This window comes from Montipora capricornis, chromosome 7, assembly GCF_036669925.1.
Source record: "Montipora capricornis isolate CH-2021 chromosome 7, ASM3666992v2, whole genome shotgun sequence".
Lineage (NCBI taxonomy): Eukaryota > Metazoa > Cnidaria > Anthozoa > Scleractinia > Acroporidae > Montipora > Montipora capricornis.
Window position 1 is genome coordinate 10,608,491 of NC_090889.1, and position 17,500 is coordinate 10,625,990.

Here is a 17,500-nt window from a genome sequence, read left to right on the forward strand (position 1 = left end):
TTGTTCCGAGTTCCGAATCCCGAGCGTAACGAATTGGTCCTTCATCTGTAATTTAAAATCAAATTGTACCAAAAACGCGTTAATCCTTTGTCATTATTTGAAGAGCATTTGTTCCTAAACGTGAGTTGCCAAAAGGCTTTATCGTTTCGTTTTGCTACAAGATGAACGTTTTTTGTACATTATGTGTTTTCGCAGCGCTACGCTTTTAAGGGTCCGAAATTGCGCCTTCCTGGTCGCCAATGCGACTAAAAATTGAGTACTGGCGACCAGAATTTCACAGTTGGTCGCCAGTGGGCGACCTACTATTAAGTTCAGAGCCGTTTGCCAACAAGTGTCTTACTTTTTATCCTGCCGATGTTTTTGAAATAAAAATGAAAGGAGTTTTCCCGTTAACTACCTCCATAGGTCTCCATAACGTCACAAGAATCGTTGCAAGCCGCCACGTACCGTTTTTATTTGCGGTTTCTCATAAAATACGTATTGCGGGCGAAAAAACTGCGACTCAGTAAAGAGATTTGAGGGCCTGGTGCGAGGAATGTAGCACAGTAACAGCATGGCGGCTCGTGTGCGAGAGAACGTGACTGGTGTTTCCGTGGCTGAAATTTTCAACAAATGAGCAGATGAACTTCTTCATTACATTCCAGGTCGGATACATTTTCTCTCCAAAATGCTTGAGACGTACACAAGACCACGCGGTCGTTGCTTTGTAGTCTCCATAAAGAAGTTCAAAATGTGCATTTTCAGGAGAAAATTTTTGGCGACCACAATTGGACATCTGGCGACTGAAAAATTTATCCAGTCGCCAGTTGTCGCCCATATAAAAAAAGTTAATTTCGGACCCTCCTTTTATTGCTCATTTTCTGTCCTTTTCTCAGCTGTTTCTAAGGAACAATTGTTCCCTTTTTAGCTGTTATTTCTTTTCCTGGTAGTTGATTAAGGAACCGTTGGATCCCGTCTATAACCTTAATAATATGTATGTTATAGTAATGCATGCAATGGAAGAGTACCTACAATGATAATTAAACAAAACATTTTACGAATAGCGATTTATGGGCGCGTTGCGTCAAATTCAAACATGCACAACACTTCTTTTGCTGGTTCCGATTAATTAGTTCCGTTGTTATAATATGGGCCTTTGTTGAATAAGGCAAACGGGGCGCTGTTCTTAATGCATTCAGTTTATTTACAAGAGGTAACTCGACGCTTGAAAACAAAATACGGCGTGCAAGTTGTTTTTTTTTAAGGATGAAAAAAAATTAAATAAAGCGGTGAAAAGCTTTGCAGTGATAAATGTAAAGGTTGCAGTGATTAGTTAAGGTGACAACTCTGTGCGAATACGAATACCTAGCAAAGGCAAAATTGAGGTTCTTTTGTTTATAACTATTTAAGGCACCGACAAGTAATCTCGTTAAATCATGCGTCAAGTGCGCATGCGGCTAGTGAAGTCGGCGCTGTACTTAGTTTCTATACTATACTACAATAGCGGCCCGCGTAGTGAAGGAAAAATGGCTACATGTTAAGTTTGTTGTCGGAAATCCAACTGCTAACGAACTAGGCTTTTCGTTTGTAAGGCGGCGCGCTTCTTTGTTTGGTAATTTTGATTGTAACAATATATAAAGTTCTGCGCTCCTGCGTTGTTGAATCAGTTTGCTTAAAGCAGTGACAGTGTCAAGGTCTTCAGTTAACCAGAATGGATTGCAGTCAATATAAATCCTTCGTTTTTCTTGTGGAGTGCCATGTACGTTCTGCGCATTCGAAAAAGTCCCGTGGCCATGACGCAGTCTCCAGTAAGCAGTTTACTCATTTTTCTGTCCGAAGTATCCTGGGCCTAGAAAATGATGTCACAGGAGACACGTCCTCAAGCTCAGGTGAGTTTCATTTATTTTATATTATAACTCTTCTCTAAAGTTCGTTCGTTTATTGAGAAAACATTTTAAACAAACAACTGTATTTGGCAATACCTTGTATGCATTTAAAAGTGACTACAAAAGACATGATCTCCGTTATATTCTGCCTTTTTCTAGTGTAAAATCGGTTGCTCTTTGCTGATGCGCATTTTGAATTTTTGTTATTTTTCTAGTGTAAAATCGGTTTCTCTTTGCTAATGTGCATTTTGAATTTTATTATTCATTGCGACTCCCGTTTTTGATAGCAGGAAAAAAGGCGTTTTGCATATTTTTACAATCTGAATTAGATTCTCTGCATAAGCCCGCAAATAGCGCTCCTATTTTCAGAGTAACATTATTGAAATTAGATTAGTTAGAATTGCTCCTCGAAAAGGCGTCTCGCAATTGAATTTTGACTGAAAGTTTAGGAATGTGTGAGATTTTGCATTAAGAAGACCAGTGTTGTACTTAAAAAGTTTCACTAAATCCCACTGATTTTCCGGCATTTGAATCCGGCAACCTGAATATGATTGGCAAATTTGATAGTTTAGTTTTCGTTTGTTGTGATTGGCTGAAGTAAGTCGTGGTTTTAGTTTAACAATATACTCAATTGAAAACCATTCTCGTCTATGAATGAGTTTTAACGTTGGTTTTTTTCCCTTACAGAATACCACAGCACCACCAGCTCACCACTGTCGCCTTACTCCGACTGCTCCAGTCCTCCAACTAGCCACAGAACAACCAGTCCAGAATTGACTCCTTACACCGCTGTCTCAAGCTCCCGAAGCGATTGTGACAGGGAAACCGATCGCATGCCGAATGACACCGAGCAGGTACAGAGGGAGAAACGACAGCGCACGACTTTCTCACGCAGTGAGGTGATGCAGCTGGAACAAGTGTTTAGTCAGCAACCATACTTGACGCTGAGCGATGAAAAGATGCTGGCGAAGAGAATCGAGATCACGGACAAAAACGTTAGGGTGAGTTCTTTACGACTCTGAATCCTTTGAATTTTTATTGTTGAAAACTCTAAGAGTCAATTGGGTTTTAATTGAAAAAGAGAAAAATACTTAGTTGATGATACAGTCGGTTGAACGTAAATTCAATTTTCACGGGACAGTTAACTTGCGACTGCAAAACCAAAAGGCATATACTGTAAAGTAATGTTTGCATTCTTTTTTTTTTTTATATCTTTGGATTCGATGTATAATAATGACGAGGGTCTGTATACTCAATTGATTTGGATTTGTTTTTATAATTATAATGCCGTTTTTTAATCATTCATGCAGTTTTACTATTTTTTTTTCTTCTTTTTTTCAGTACTGGTTTCAGAACCGCCGTGCGAGGTCAAAAAAATTAACAAGAGAGGTGTCGCGCGTTAACCAGACCACCCCGTCAAACCAGTTTGAGCCGATTCCCGATAGCAAATCCGCTCTTCCAAGAAGACTGCACTAACCAACCACTCCGGTTCAGACCATTGGAAACACGCGACCTGCGTCTCATACCGTTATGGACCTGCATGTGACACAGAGAAAAGACCAGCAGTGCAGCAAACTTTCCCCTCCTGCCAGACATCAACCATTAGTCCAGTTAAACCAGTTTAGCCGTGACGTACCCTGCCCATTCGCCATGTCTAACTCGGGTCAGTCCAAGATCACACATGCTCAGCTCGCAAGATTAACGCGAAGAAGCAGCCGAAGCTCGCGTGGTTTCCATCCGTATTGCTTAATTAAACACGAATTCCGCATGCGTAAACAACGAAAATAAAATTCAAAATGTAGTCGGTCACATAGCTAAGATAACAATATAGCTGTACTCAACTCAACGTTTTTTGTGACTGAATAGAAAAAAATAGAATTATAACAGTTGGTAGTTTTGTAAATAAAAGTAATTCATAATTGAAACGTATGTGGTTTTGTTTATCTATGTGTGAAAGTTCTAAAATTGTCCCCGGCTGTAGGTATAGTTCCCAAAGGTCAAATGAACAAGACACTTCAATAGTTTTTTTTTCTCTGACACCTAGTTACTTTGGTTTTTATTTTTGTAAATATAAGTTATTGTTTTACTATCTCAGTTCTCAGTTATATATTTCCAGCTGTTACTCCAAATTTTTTACTTGGTAACGACGTTAAGTTTTACACTTTTGTGTTTCATGTATGTTAATAACGTTCTAGCGTTGAACTGTGCCGTCCTACATGTTTACTTGAAGAAACGTAAGAGGGACACATCAGTGACATTTATTTCTTATATTTTTTTGGCTGAGGAGAAAGATAAGGCGTTCCTTAGAAAAAGATTTTTAAACATCGGTGTGCATCAACTTGGTTGCATAATATTATGTGACACCCTCTACTAGTTAAATCTGATCTGAAGGACACAAGTGGGACATCTCCCAAGAGCGAAACTTTCATTGTAATACCCTTTTTCAAAATCATTTAGTTTTATCAAGGTGCTTATACAGATCTCTAATATTTCACTTATACTACATCAATTTTTTCTTTTTCAGTACTGGTTTCAGAACTGCCATGCGAAGTCAAGAAAATTAACAAGAAGGGTGTAGATCGATAAGAGGACTCTTGGAAAACGGCGTGAAGTGCATCAACTTGCTTGCATATGTGACACCCTACGCTAGTTAAATCTGAAGGTACAAGTGGGACATCTCCCAAGAGAAAAACTTTCATTGTAATACCTTTTTATAAATCATTTAGTTTTATCAAGGTGCTTATACAGATCTCTAATATTCCACTTATACTACATCAATTTTTTTTTCAGTATTAGTTTCAGAAAATAAATGAGAGGTGTAGATAAGGGAAAACGCATATGTGACGGCGTGCAGTACATCAACTCGCTTGCATATGTGACGCCCTATGCTAGTTCAATCTGATAGGCACATCAGAGATCGATACGTTCCTTCTCCTAACTAAAACCATAGATTCCTTTGTTGGGTAGTCCTGAGAATTTGGTGTTATATCAAGATCACACCTAGCCTTGCAAATAAAAGACTTTCGTGATATTTTTGAGAACTGCTATATTTTGAACTTATTTCTGTAATTGGACTGAACAAGAACGGTTAACGCAGTTGTGAGCCACCGAAGATGATTCCGTAAAAATAGAATTTGCCATAGATTTCTGATAAAACTTCTAACACTGTTGATTTGTCATAGATTTCTGATAAAACTTCGCACACTGTTGGGGGGAGGCGGGGTGGGGGTCACCTTGCTCGTTTCCATGGTACGACGCAGAGGGAAACGGTGATGTTAAAGTCACTTTGAGAATTACCGCACATCCCCAAAGTTGGACAAAGTTAGCTCGATTAAACAAATGTAATCCCTGATATAACACAGAGCCTGGTTTCATTCTAAGGTTAATTCACATACGCACGAAAAAAGAATCTACTGATTTTAATTGATACCTTTTAGAGAACTTCACACTCCAAAATAGATTTAACTTGAGCGTGGGCTTTTCGACCCGTAATGGCTCCTTCCGTACAACTTTATGAGATTGCCAAATAACTGGCCATAGGTTTTTGGCTATTTTCGTACTACTCCATCGTTCTAAGGAAATATTTGTAATAAAAAAATGGGGTCACCGAACTCGTTCAAGAGAAAATAGCCATTCCTTGCTGGATTAGGCTTGGAGTCAATGAAAATCCGCCATTTTATCAATGTGCCCGCGCTACTGCGCGCGGCGCGCGCTACAGGCGCCCCAAGTTCCGTGTGACGGAAAGCCAACGAACACCACAAGGATTTCAATGTATGGGAAGCCCGATAAAAATCCTGAGAAGATAATTTTTCGAAAAAATTCTCAATTAAAAGGACAAACCTTATTGCCATTGTGGTCGCGTCCTTCCTGTGTGTGTTTTTTTTCCAGAGTCGACGCGAATGGAGCCATTATCGGTTCCTCGGTTGTCAACAGTTATCATTAAAATACCAAGGCTGAACATTGAATTCTCACGAGCCCAATTTTTTTCCCGCAGAGGTCTTATTTCAGAAAAGTAAACCTTCATTAGGGAAGGCCGAAGCTGTGTGATTGCGCAACTTGTAAATACGATCGAGCATTAAGACTTTTTCTTAAATTTCGACAACACGACTGCTGTTGCACTTGAGGGGTATTCGAGTCAGTTATAATTAATCATTTTGTATTCAGTCATGAGTAACCTTGAACGAAGCGATAACTTTTAATAGAATAGCAAGTGCGTTTAATAAATGAAACAAAAAAACAATCGTCCTTAAGTCTATTCAAAACATTTGGAAAGATATTTTTATAACTAAAGGTAATATCCTAACAGCAATTACCCACCGTATTTTTCAGAACGAATCAAAACAACCGTGAATGATCGAAGTGCGCACAAACTGAGATCACTTGAAACTTGACAAAAACTCAGTTTTGCAAGGAAGTGAGAAAATAGCCATCTATTGTTTTGTCCATCGGCAAAAAGTAATACCCCCTTTTGATATTATGCGAACTCAAACTAGACTACTTTACCGAACATACAAGCGGGATTCATAGAAGTTTCGCTGAGATTTCTGCGGAAAAAAATGGGATTCATCTCGGGACGAAAGTCGTCCCTGGTTCAGTTTCGTCTTGGTTTCTGGTAATTTCGTGGCAACGTTTCCCACGGCATTCCTTGTCTTGACCGTCCCTCCCTGACTATCCAGTCACCTCAAACAAAATGTAACCCCAACCCTCTCCCCCGAGTTCGACATGAGTACGTTCTCTCTGAATATTCAAATTTCCCGCTGCTGTGATAATTAGCGGCGCCTTTAAATTTTCCTCGTGAATTAATGAGTCTTTATTTAGGTGAAAACTTCCTTTTTAAGGCAATATTTGCAACGCCAAACAAAAGCTATCGTCTTTGAATTTGATCAGCTTTTCTTGATACGGACTTAACTGATTAGAATATAGATGTAATGTGAAGTGCTAGTTGATAGGAACAGCGTCTACTGTAAATGCATGTGATGGCTGGCGGGTTAAGAACTTTCGCTGACCAACAGCTTCCGATGACAAAAAATACTACAACAAAGATGGTTGAAAGAAGTTTTGAATAAAATTGACGTTATTCTTAAAGTGCCACGACGACAAAAATTTGCGGCATGTCCTTTTTTCTTTAGATTTTGAAAATAGACGTGCTAAATAGGTATCATGCCAATTTTTATCTCAAAATTCCCGCGGAAAGTATGATTATTGTAACGTAGTTTTTCGGCTTTCGCTGTCCACCATTACTCGAACGGCAAATGACCGTGAGCGAGGAAAAGGGTTGGGTCTAGCTGGATTGCCTGGGGTCTGACGACATATGCGCTACGTTCAAAATAAACGCGGCTATTTGCCATGCCGTCTATGAAATGTGAGAGATCGCCGAGTTGCTTTTTGCTGATATTATATACATTACTCCTTGATCGACTTGTTCGCTTTGTCAAACGCCCAGGAAGCGATGCGCGTATGACGTCACGAGCCAAGTCTTGCGTGAAGACCGCTAACAAAATAATCGCAGGCTTCTCCAATGCCGTCCGAGTAATGACGGACAGATTTTTAGTGGTTTCTGGCTGGCTATTTCCCGACTTATCTCTCTTCTGTCGTTCCTAATTTAAATGCATTGTATTATTTTGAACATATTGACTTAATTGACGTTGAAAAAATTCGAAAAGAAAACCAAAAATTTTCGTCGTAGTGGCACTTTAATTACGAGGGATGTTTGCTGTAGCCGACGTAGTTTTTTCGCTTTAGTATATAATGTTATATTTTAAAATCCCTTTTCTGGTCACTAGACCGCAATTCCCTCAGTAAGCTCCGCCGTAGCTGGGAGGAGTGGCTGGCTACGTGTTACCATGAATTTTCGACTTTTGCGCAGTCTCCGAAGGCTACCACTACGACGGCGCGTATTTCGGAAACAGCCGGACATCGTTATTGTCGAAGCCGACCGTAGAGCCTCGCAGAATGTCTTCAATCATCGTGAGCACAACTGTGACATGCGTACATTGGTCTTGGCTTTCGGCACTTTGCGCAAAAGTACCGAAAATGTTTTGGACTCGACTCGAACGTCATTTGCGAAAGAACGATTTTTCTTTTTTGAAAAAGGCGGTGCATAATTAGAAGTAAAACACAAATCCCGGTGATAAACATTGTGAAGCAACGCATTTTTATAAACTTCACAATGTTTATCAATATGTTACTTCACAATGTTTATCACTGCGATTTGTTTTTTATCAGGATAATTAAGCTTCGATGGCCGATGAACAACAGTTTATATGAAGCGGTGCATAGCTTGTTTATACAGGCAGTTGTTCGAGTTTTCAAGTTCAGCAAATATGGTCACCACATTGTCCATCATGTTCGTCTGAAGATATTTCACTGATCCGTTCAGTAAAGCAATCAGATCTATCCTTGTGGCATATTTTGCGCAACAAGGCAATCTATCGTTAAGAAACTTGCGGTAAAGTTATTTTCAAGGATGAAATCAAGTGAATACGACAGGTAAAAGCTTTGCAGTGATAAACTTAAAGGTTGCAGTGACCAGTTAAGGTGATCACTCTGTACGAATACCTGGTGAGGTCAAACATGAGGTTTCTTTTTATAATAATTAAAGGCACCGAAAACTCATCTCTTTCAAATTTACGTGTTAAGTGCGCAGCTAGAGAAGGTGGCGTTTTAGTTTCTTCGACCGCCACAATAGCGGCTCGCGTGGTAAAAGAAGAACGTCTTTATATATGTTACGTTTTTTGTCGGAAATCTAACCGCTAACGAGAGAGGATTTTGGTTTGCGAGACGGCCCTCTTTGTTGTTCGGTAATTTTGAGTGTAAGAATATATAAAGGTCTGCGTTCGTGCGTTGTTCAATCAGTTTGCTTAAAGCAGTGACAGTGTCAAGGTTTTCAGTTAACCAAAATGGATTGCAGTCAATATACCGGTGAATCAGTGGTTTCTCTTGTGGAGTGCCTGGTGCGTTCTGCGCATGCGAACAAGTCTATTGGCCGTGACGCAGTCTCTAGAAAGCAGTTTACTGACTTTTCCATCCAAAGTATCCTGGGCCTAGCAAATGATGTCACAGCAGACGCTTCCTCAAGTTTTGGTGAGTTTCAATTATTTTGTTGTGTAACTCTTCTCTGTAGCTCGTTTGTTTATTGAGAAACCAGATTGAGCAGACATCTGTAAATAAGCTGACCACTAAAGAGATGATCTCCGTTATATTGCACTGAGATTCCCTTTTTTGATAGCAGAAAAAAGGCGCTGAAATGTAAGGAACCTCGGGTATAACCGCGTTTTTAAAGTGCCTATAACCCCAAAAATTTGAATCACGTTCTCTGCACGATTTCCAATCCTACAATACAGTGCTGCTACTCTTTGCATTTCATAAACTCCCGAATAGCTCCCCCATTTCCAGAGTAACCTTATTGAAATTAGATTAGTTGGAATTAATCCTCGTAAACGGCGTTTTGCCATTTAATATTGACTGAACGTTTAACAATTTGTGAGATTTTGCATTACGAAGACATGCAATCAAAAAGGTTCATTTGTTCGCACTGACTTTCCCGCACTTGAATCCGGCAACTTGAATTTGATCGGCAATTTGATAGTTTGTGTTTGTTGTAATTGGCTAAAATAAACCATGATTCTAGTATGTCAATACTCAATTGAAAACTCAGCTATGAATCAGTTTTAACCTTCGCTTCTTTTTCTCACAGAATGCCACAGCACCACCAGCTCACCACTGTCGCCTTACTCCGACTGCTCAAGTCCTCCTACTAGCCACAGAACAACTAGTCCAGAATTGACTCCTTACTCCGATATCTCAAGCTCCGGAAGTGCTTGTGACAGCGAAACCTATCGAATGCCGAATGAGACCGAGCAGGCACCGAGGGAGAAACGACAGCGCACGACCTTCTCACTCAGTGAGGTGATGCAGCTGGAACAAGCGACCATACTTGACGCTGAGCGATGAAAAGATGCTGGCGAAGAGAATCGGGATCACGGACAAAAACGTTAGGGGTGAGTTCTTTACGACTCTAAAACTTTTGAATGTTTATTGTTGAAAAGTCTAAGAGAAAAAAGAGTCAATTGGGTTTTAATTGAAAAAGAGAAAAATACTTCGTTAATGATACAACGGATTTGGATTCGATGTATAATAATTCTTGGAAACGTAAACAATTCAACATGACGAAAGTCTCTACTAAGTAAATACAACCCACAAACAGCGGTTACAGACATTATAAAACGCATATTATATAGCTTGACGTTTCGAATGCTACAACATTCATCTTCAGAAGCAATATTCCGTTAGGAAATACGAAACTGTATTTAAATCTAGACTTGTGTGTTGTTTTTGATCAGACTTAAATGACCAAAGAACAAGAATAAGTAAATACAAGTACTTTAATCCGCTCAATTGATTTTTGGATTTATTTCAAATACCGTTATCTAATCATTCAGTATTACCAAGGTGCTTATACAGATCTCTAACAATCCACTTACAACAATTTTTTTAAATTCTATTTTTCAGTACTGGTTTCAGAATCGCAGGGCCAAGTCAAGAAAATTAACAAGAGAGGTGTCGCGCGTTTACCAGACAACCTCGTCAAACCGGTTTGACCCGCTTCCCACTGATAGCAGACTCGCCCTTCCAAGAAGACTGCAGTTTGTAGCTGACCAGTCCGGTTCAGACCATTGGAAACACTCGACCTGCGCCTGATACCGTTATGGACCTGTGACACAGAGAAAACACCAGCAGTACAGCAGACTTTCCACAACTGCCAGACATCAACCATCAGTCCAGTTAAACCAGTTTAGCCGCGACGTACCCTTCCAATTTGCCATAGGTAACTCGGACCAGTCCAAAATCACACATGCTCAGCTGGCAAGATTAGCGGGAAGAAGCAGCCGAAGCTTCCATCCGTATTGAATGACTATAATTGCACACGAAGCGCATATAAGATTAAAAGTTTGTCAAAATAATGTAACTAGTCAGATAGATAAGAAAATATTTATTTTTGCAGCTGTACTCAACTTTAAGGTTTTTCTGAATCGCTTTCAATTGGAAAAACAGAAAAAATAAATAGAATTATAACAGTTGGTAGTTTTGTAAATAAAAGTAATTCATAAGTGAAAGTTTTGTGATTTTGTTCATTGATGTGCAAAAGTTCGAAAATTGTCCTTGTAGGTATAATTCCCAAAGGTCAAATGAACAAGAAATAGTAAAACTTTGACCTGACACTACGTATGTATTTTAGTATTTTTTAAAATTCAAGTTATTGTTTTACTATCTCAGTTATATATTTCCAGATGTTACTCGGAAGTTTCTAGTTGATAATGACGTGAAGGTACGTCAAAACGTCGTCAAAACTTTTCAAATAGTTATTTTAAGTTATACACTTTCATGTATGTTAACAACGTTCTAGCGTTGAACTTTGCCGTCCGAGACGTTTACTTGAAGAAACGTAAGAGAGACACATCAGTGACATTTATTTCTTATATTTTTTTGGCTGAGGAGAAAGATAAGGGGACCCTTAGAAAAAGATTTTTAAACATCAGTGTGCATCAACTTGGTTGCATAAGTGACACCTTACGCTAGTTAAATCTGAAGGGTACATTCGGGACGCGTCTCAAGATCAATACGTTCCTTCTCCTAACTAAAGCCATAGATTGTTTTGTAAGGTAGTCACGAATATTTGGTGTTATATCAAGATCACTCCTAGTGAGCTGATAATTGTCTTCATTCTCAATACCTGTCTGGAGTGACATTTCATTGAAATTACATTTTGTGAGGAGCATTTACAGGCTGATCACTCCATGGAGTCAAAGGGGTAATATCTAAGAACTCGCAATGGGCATATAGACAAAAACTAAATGTGCAATTGGTTCAAAATCACTGCATCGGAAACGAAAACGTTGTTTAATTAAGAGCACCAGCGACAAAATGGGGTACCTTATTTTGTCGAAAAACTGGGGGAAAAACCCCTCTGTCTCAATTAACAACTTAACTTTATCAACCTGACGCTTCAGTCTTTGTTCCTACCCACGTTCGTTCCTTTTATTGTGATCAAATTGTGTATGCCGGGAATCATAGTTTATTGTACACGTATCTCCACGTTTAAAATTCAGAATTGTTTTCAAATCGTTTCGAAACTTAAGAAGAAGATTTATGGAAAAAACTCAAGTGAGGCCATCGCTACTGTGTGCATGTGATGGATGAAGAACCTTCGCTGATCTACAGCATCAGGAACTTCTTATGCAACACCCAAGGACAGAGAAAAATCTGTGACCCGGGTGGGAATCGAAGCCACGACCTCCGGATTAGATCACCGTTGCTCTACCGACTGAACTACAAGGCCAGACGGGTGCAGGCCGTGGGAGTTTGAGGAAAAATCGGCTCGGCCCAAGCCAAGTACTAAGTGCAAGTGCGTGTTGTCCTAAGCCTATATGGAAACGGAACTCAACTGAGGCCATCGCTACTGTGTGCATGTGATGGATGAAGAAGAAGATTCGGGACCGACACATCGTCAGAAGCCTTGCAAATAGAAAAGTTTCGGGATATTTTTTGAACTATGGCTGTAATTACACTAAATAAGAACGATCATCGCAGTTGTGAGTCACTCACTTACTGTGACTTTCATAATCCTGCGGAATTCATCTTCAAGCGCCAACTGCCAATTTGCGTTTTGGCTTACATTTTATCAAACTTTCGACGCCAAGCATAGATGACGAAATCAATTGATGAGTGACATAACCCACCTATCAGCATCTTTTGTTCCCACGGTACGTTTGTATATTCAAACTCGAAGCCGATGGAAAGCTATGGAATCTGTACGAATCTTTTTTACTGAAGAATTTCTACAAACATAATATCATAATGGTCTTTGAGCTGTGAACTAAAAAAAACTCCAATTCACTTTCCGGAGTCTCTCGTCCCAACTTTGTTCGGAAATTTGATTGACAGAAGCCAAATCTGACGTTATATTAAGGACGGTGCCTATTATTGTTATTGCGCATACGTTCTGCGCATATTTCCTATCGGTGATGCTTACTAATACAGGGATATTTTTGTACGGTTTAAAACTATCCGGAGAAAGTAGATCTTAGTGAGTACTCTTGGTATGCAAAAAAAAAATTGGGGGTAACCACGCAGAGATAATTAAGCTTCAATTTGAGAAAGAACGCCATACATTGCTTTGCATTTTAAAGCTTCTTTCAAATATTATCAATGAATTATCTTTGAAAAATGCTTGGTTACCCCCAAATTTCTTTTTGGATTTCAATAGATGGGTGGTACGACTTAACCACCATCTTTGACCATTTGTTGATAAGCGGCTGAATGCATATGAAGTCAGGTAACAACACCGAGTAAAGACTATGTGATATACAGCTGAAAGCTTCGATTTCGGAATTTTGTAAGACTTTGGGATAATTATTAAATGGAACCTCCCAATAAAACAAAAAATAAATTTTAAACCACAGAACATAATGTTTACAATTAAAATTGTTTAAACTTGAATAATTGTGACGTGTCGTGCTTGCCCTGTTGTTCTGACACAAAGAGCGATTGTTCTGGAACAATAGGGCGACCACGACACATCACTATTCAACATGGCGGCGCCCGGAAAATTTGGAACCCAAAACAAGCGTTTTGAAATTCATTTTTCTTTCGGATACAAACGCTTTCATTGGAAAAAGTTTGAACAATTTTAATTGTAAACATTATGTTCTGTGGTCTAAGTTATTTTGTTGTTTTAGTCTTTAATTTAAAAGACCTTGTTTTTTTTATGAATGAACTGATGCAAAAAGATTCAACAAATAATAATTATTATTTCAAAATTGAAAGACATTTTATTACATTTCTTTATTTTATCGTAATATATTATTTTAGTTTTAGTTTTCGGTTGTGAAGCGAATTAAAAGCTAGGTATTACAAGTAGCCACTGAACTTAGCTTTAAAATACAAATTTAAACAATCTGGTCTTTCACGATAAACTAGTTATAAATACAAAATTTTGCAAAATTATGAAACTATGGAAGCGAATTGTTACATCGAACACGGCTACCTTTTTCTCGCTGTCTGGGCCTCCTCTCCATACCTAAGCTGATCAGGGTGAGACATGGGTAATCCAAATTCTTAGCTGACTTGACTGGCCTGGACTGTAGTTTCCAGTGTCCATTAGCAGCTTGGCGTGAGGCTTATCATTTGGGTCTGTTAGTGCTCGTCTAAACTGGTCTGAATTTATGTTGTGGTAGTGGAGGCCTTCCACAACTGGCGCATGGAGTCGAGGCTTATCCTTCGGGTCTGTTTCCGATGCGCTCCAGACTCGTTCAATTCTGATGAATGCTACCTCACTCGCACTTGGGTACGGGTGACACTGGACAGGTCCCGCGGGACACTGCAAACGGTTTGACAAGCTGGTCTGTGAGACACCTGGCTTATCCCTTTTCTCTCTTCCTCTTTTTTCCTTGACCCGGCGATTTTTGAACCAAAACTAAAAAGAATAAAATAAAATAAAAAGAAATTGGTATACAGGCCCTTGCTTCAATTTACTAAATCACTGAAATCGATAATCTCACGTTCAGTTTACTTTAGAACTGTTTAGTCGGAAAACAGAAAAGCGAAAAAGTTCAGCTCTGTTTACATTGTACTAGGAAACCATAGAACTCGCGCAGCTCGATTAGTCGAAGATTGCGTCAAATCCTTCCAGTTTATTTACCCCAGGCCAGGTTATTGTAGACTGCCGACCGACCAAGACAGCTGAGTTACTTATTATCAAAGTGGCTACCGTGCAACTACTAGTAGTTTTGAAAAAGGAATTGGCTGACCAGTTATAAACCTCAAGGTAAGTAAAGTTACACTTTGTCTCGGGAAAAATTCAACGCTATTCACTGAGTCTTAACAGCGCAAATTTGTAAATAAATGGAGTTCTCAGTTGCATCTGGTGACTGGCGAGAAACGTAACTCAAAGAAATTATTTTGGTCAATCAATTACTATCAGTAACTTCTCAGTTGATTTATCTTAAGATTTTTGGCAGGAATCCCAAGCCTTTGAACCAGGTCCATTTCATCTTTGCCCAGCAGACATGGACTTCGCCTAAACACTCGCTCCATTGCTCACACTTCCTGATATGAGAAAGTCGTGCGCTGTCGCCAATTCTTCGACAACTTTTCGGAAGGAATCGTAATATGGGAATAAAGGCTTGGGGACTTGACAAAACACTTCAGAGGCTCATTAGGAACTAAAATAAGACAAGGACACTACAAATTAGTTCACTTTTAATTGATAGTCAAAAAACATGCAGGTTGTTTTTGGAAAAAAAAGTCTTCAAGTTGATTATAACGAAGCCGGACCAATTGTGCACAATATTAGAGAAGAAGGTGTTTATAAAAAACGTTGAAACTGATCCAGATAAAAAATTTATTAAAAACTGAATTTTCAACTGCAACTGCGGTCTTCATCAGAGTGACTAAAATATGCTGTTCGAGAGTAATATGCTAAAACTAAAAGAAGTTACTTTATCCCCTATGGCTTCAATAATGTCTTATAGACAGAAGGGAATGGCTTCCGCTCGTTCACCGCATTTTTGTCTATTGTGGAGTGCCATGATTCCAAAAAGATTCTTTTGTGCCAATTATTGACATTCTTTTCTAGAATTTCCACATAGCCAGTGTCAATGTCATGGTCAGTGGTTTCGGCGTGATCTTTTATTGCCGACTCTTTGTTATTATTAGTTCCTGGTTTATGCTCCCCGCCACGTGAATTCCATGATCTCTTTGTTTCCCCAATGTATGTGAAATCACACGATCGGCATTTAACCTTGTACACAATGCCTTTTGTTTTCGTTTCTTTTGGGCGATCCTTTGGTTTCCTAAAATAATGGGCGAGTGTTTTTATAGGCTTGAAAGCAGTTTTTTTGTTCGCTTTGTTGAGGACATTTCTGACTTGTTCTGAAACGCCCTTTACGTATGGCAAGGTAGCAAAAGTTTTTGGCCGCGTATCTGTATCCTGTATTTGGATTGCAGCCGGTGGTCTAGGGGCCCGACATTTCTCAATGAATTTATCTGTATAACCATTAACTTTTAAGTCATTAATGACTTGTTGTCGTTCTCCATCTTTTTCTGTGTCATTGGATGGGATGGTTTCTGCGCGGTCTATCAGGCATTTAACAACCGTACGTTTGCTCTGGGCGGGGCTATGAGACGCGAAATCCAGGTACTTGTTGGTATAAGTTGCTTTGCGATGTACGCTAACAGTAATGTTTCCCGATCTTTCTACTGTGCTGCGTGTGTCAAGAAATGCGATGGTTTGGTGGTTTTGAGATGAGACTGATGGAAGTTCCACCGTAAACTGTATGTTTGGGTTGATCGAGTTGAGATGGTCGTGGAAAACTTGGATGTCTTTAGTCTTCAAACAAGCACTCGAATCATCCACGTATCGTTTCCACCACCGTGGTTTGACATTTGACGTGTTGAGAGCGATTTTTTCAACTTCTTGCATCACCAATTCTGCAATGGCGGCACTGACCGGTGATCCCATCGCACAGCCAAATACTTGATGATAATGTGTGCCTTCGAACGTAAAATAACTGTTCGTCAGTACAAACGTCAGCAAAAACATAATCTGGCTTTGTGTTAGTTGTGTTAGTCGTGCGTTTCAGAACAAGTCAGAAATGTGCTTAACAAAGCGAACATAAAAACTGCTTTCAAGCCTGTAAAAACACTCGCCCATTATTTTAGGAAACCAAAAGATCGCCCAAAAGAAACGAAAACAAAAGGCATTGTGTACAAGGTTAAATGCCGATCGTGTGATTTGACATACATTGCGGAAACAAAGAGATCATGGAATTCACGTGGCGGGGAGCATAAACCAGGAACTAATAATAACAAAGAGTCGGCAATAAAAGATCACGCCGAAACCACTGACCATGACATTGACACTGGCTGTGTGGAAATTCTAGAAAAGAATGTCAATAATTGGCACAAAAGAATCTTTTTGGAATCATGGCACTCCACAATAGACAAAAATGCGGTGAACAAGCAGAAGCCATTCCCTTCTGTCTATAAGACATTATTGAAGCCCTAGGGGATAAAGTAACTTCTTATTTTAGTTTTAGCATATTACTCTCGAACAGCATATTTTAGTCACTCTGATGAAGACCGCAGTTGCAGTCGAAAATTCAGTTTTTAATAATTTTTTATCTGGATCAGTTTCAACGTTTTTTTATAAACACCTTTTATCATATAATGGATACTGATCGCCCATCAAGACTTAGAGAAGAACTATTAATGTTTTAACTTGCCCGAGAAGAATTTTTATTTATGATAACTGGCAGCCAAATTTGCTTAACCTTAAGTGGATTTAACATTAAAATGACTAACTCATCATCTTTCAATGGTAAAATTTTCAGAAAAAAATCAATGTTAGAAAATTTTCGCGCGAACGTCCTTAATAAGAGGGTGCGCATTAGTCGACGGGAAAAAATGTGAATAAAGGTGTTCTGCAGTGGAAATTCAGCTGGCTGGCAAATTATTAATTTTCCTACTGTTTCCCTGGGAAACTTTAAACATTTTTAGCATTTCAATCACTGCTGGCTGGATGAGAACAGGAATTGAGGGAGACTGGAGGAGAACTCGTTCACGAGAAGCTTACC

At 39.2% G+C, this 17,500-nt stretch overlaps 1 protein-coding gene and 1 pseudogene across 1 annotated transcript; one reads left to right on the plus strand and one right to left on the minus strand.

Moving 5' to 3' along the window:
- The first annotated feature begins 1,690 nt into the window (after window positions 1-1,690).
- LOC138055587 (homeobox protein Nkx-3.1-like) lies at window positions 1,691-3,341 on the plus strand. Its single transcript, XM_068901489.1, has 3 exons — window positions 1,691-1,868; window positions 2,553-2,866; window positions 3,207-3,341. Exons 1-3 carry the CDS (start codon window positions 1,691-1,693, stop codon window positions 3,339-3,341), a joined length of 627 nt encoding a protein of 208 aa, XP_068757590.1.
- A 10,612-nt stretch (window positions 3,342-13,953) lies between these two features.
- LOC138055588 (uncharacterized) overlaps window positions 13,954-17,500 on the minus strand; it is a 5,393-nt pseudogene continuing 1,846 nt past the window's right edge.

What these genes read in the sequence shown, in the direction of transcription:
- LOC138055587 (XM_068901489.1), top strand. Translation starts at nt 1,691, where the DNA reads ATGGATTGCAGTCAATATAAATCCTTCGTTTTTCTTGTGGAGTGCCAT. An exon ending in AGACACGTCCTCAAGCTCAG is followed by an intron (nt 1,869 to 2,552) that starts GTGAGTTTCATT and finishes TTTCCCTTACAG; the next exon opens with AATACCACAGCACCACCAGC. An exon ending in TCACGGACAAAAACGTTAGG is followed by an intron (nt 2,867 to 3,206) that starts GTGAGTTCTTTA and finishes TCTTTTTTTCAG; the next exon opens with TACTGGTTTCAGAACCGCCG.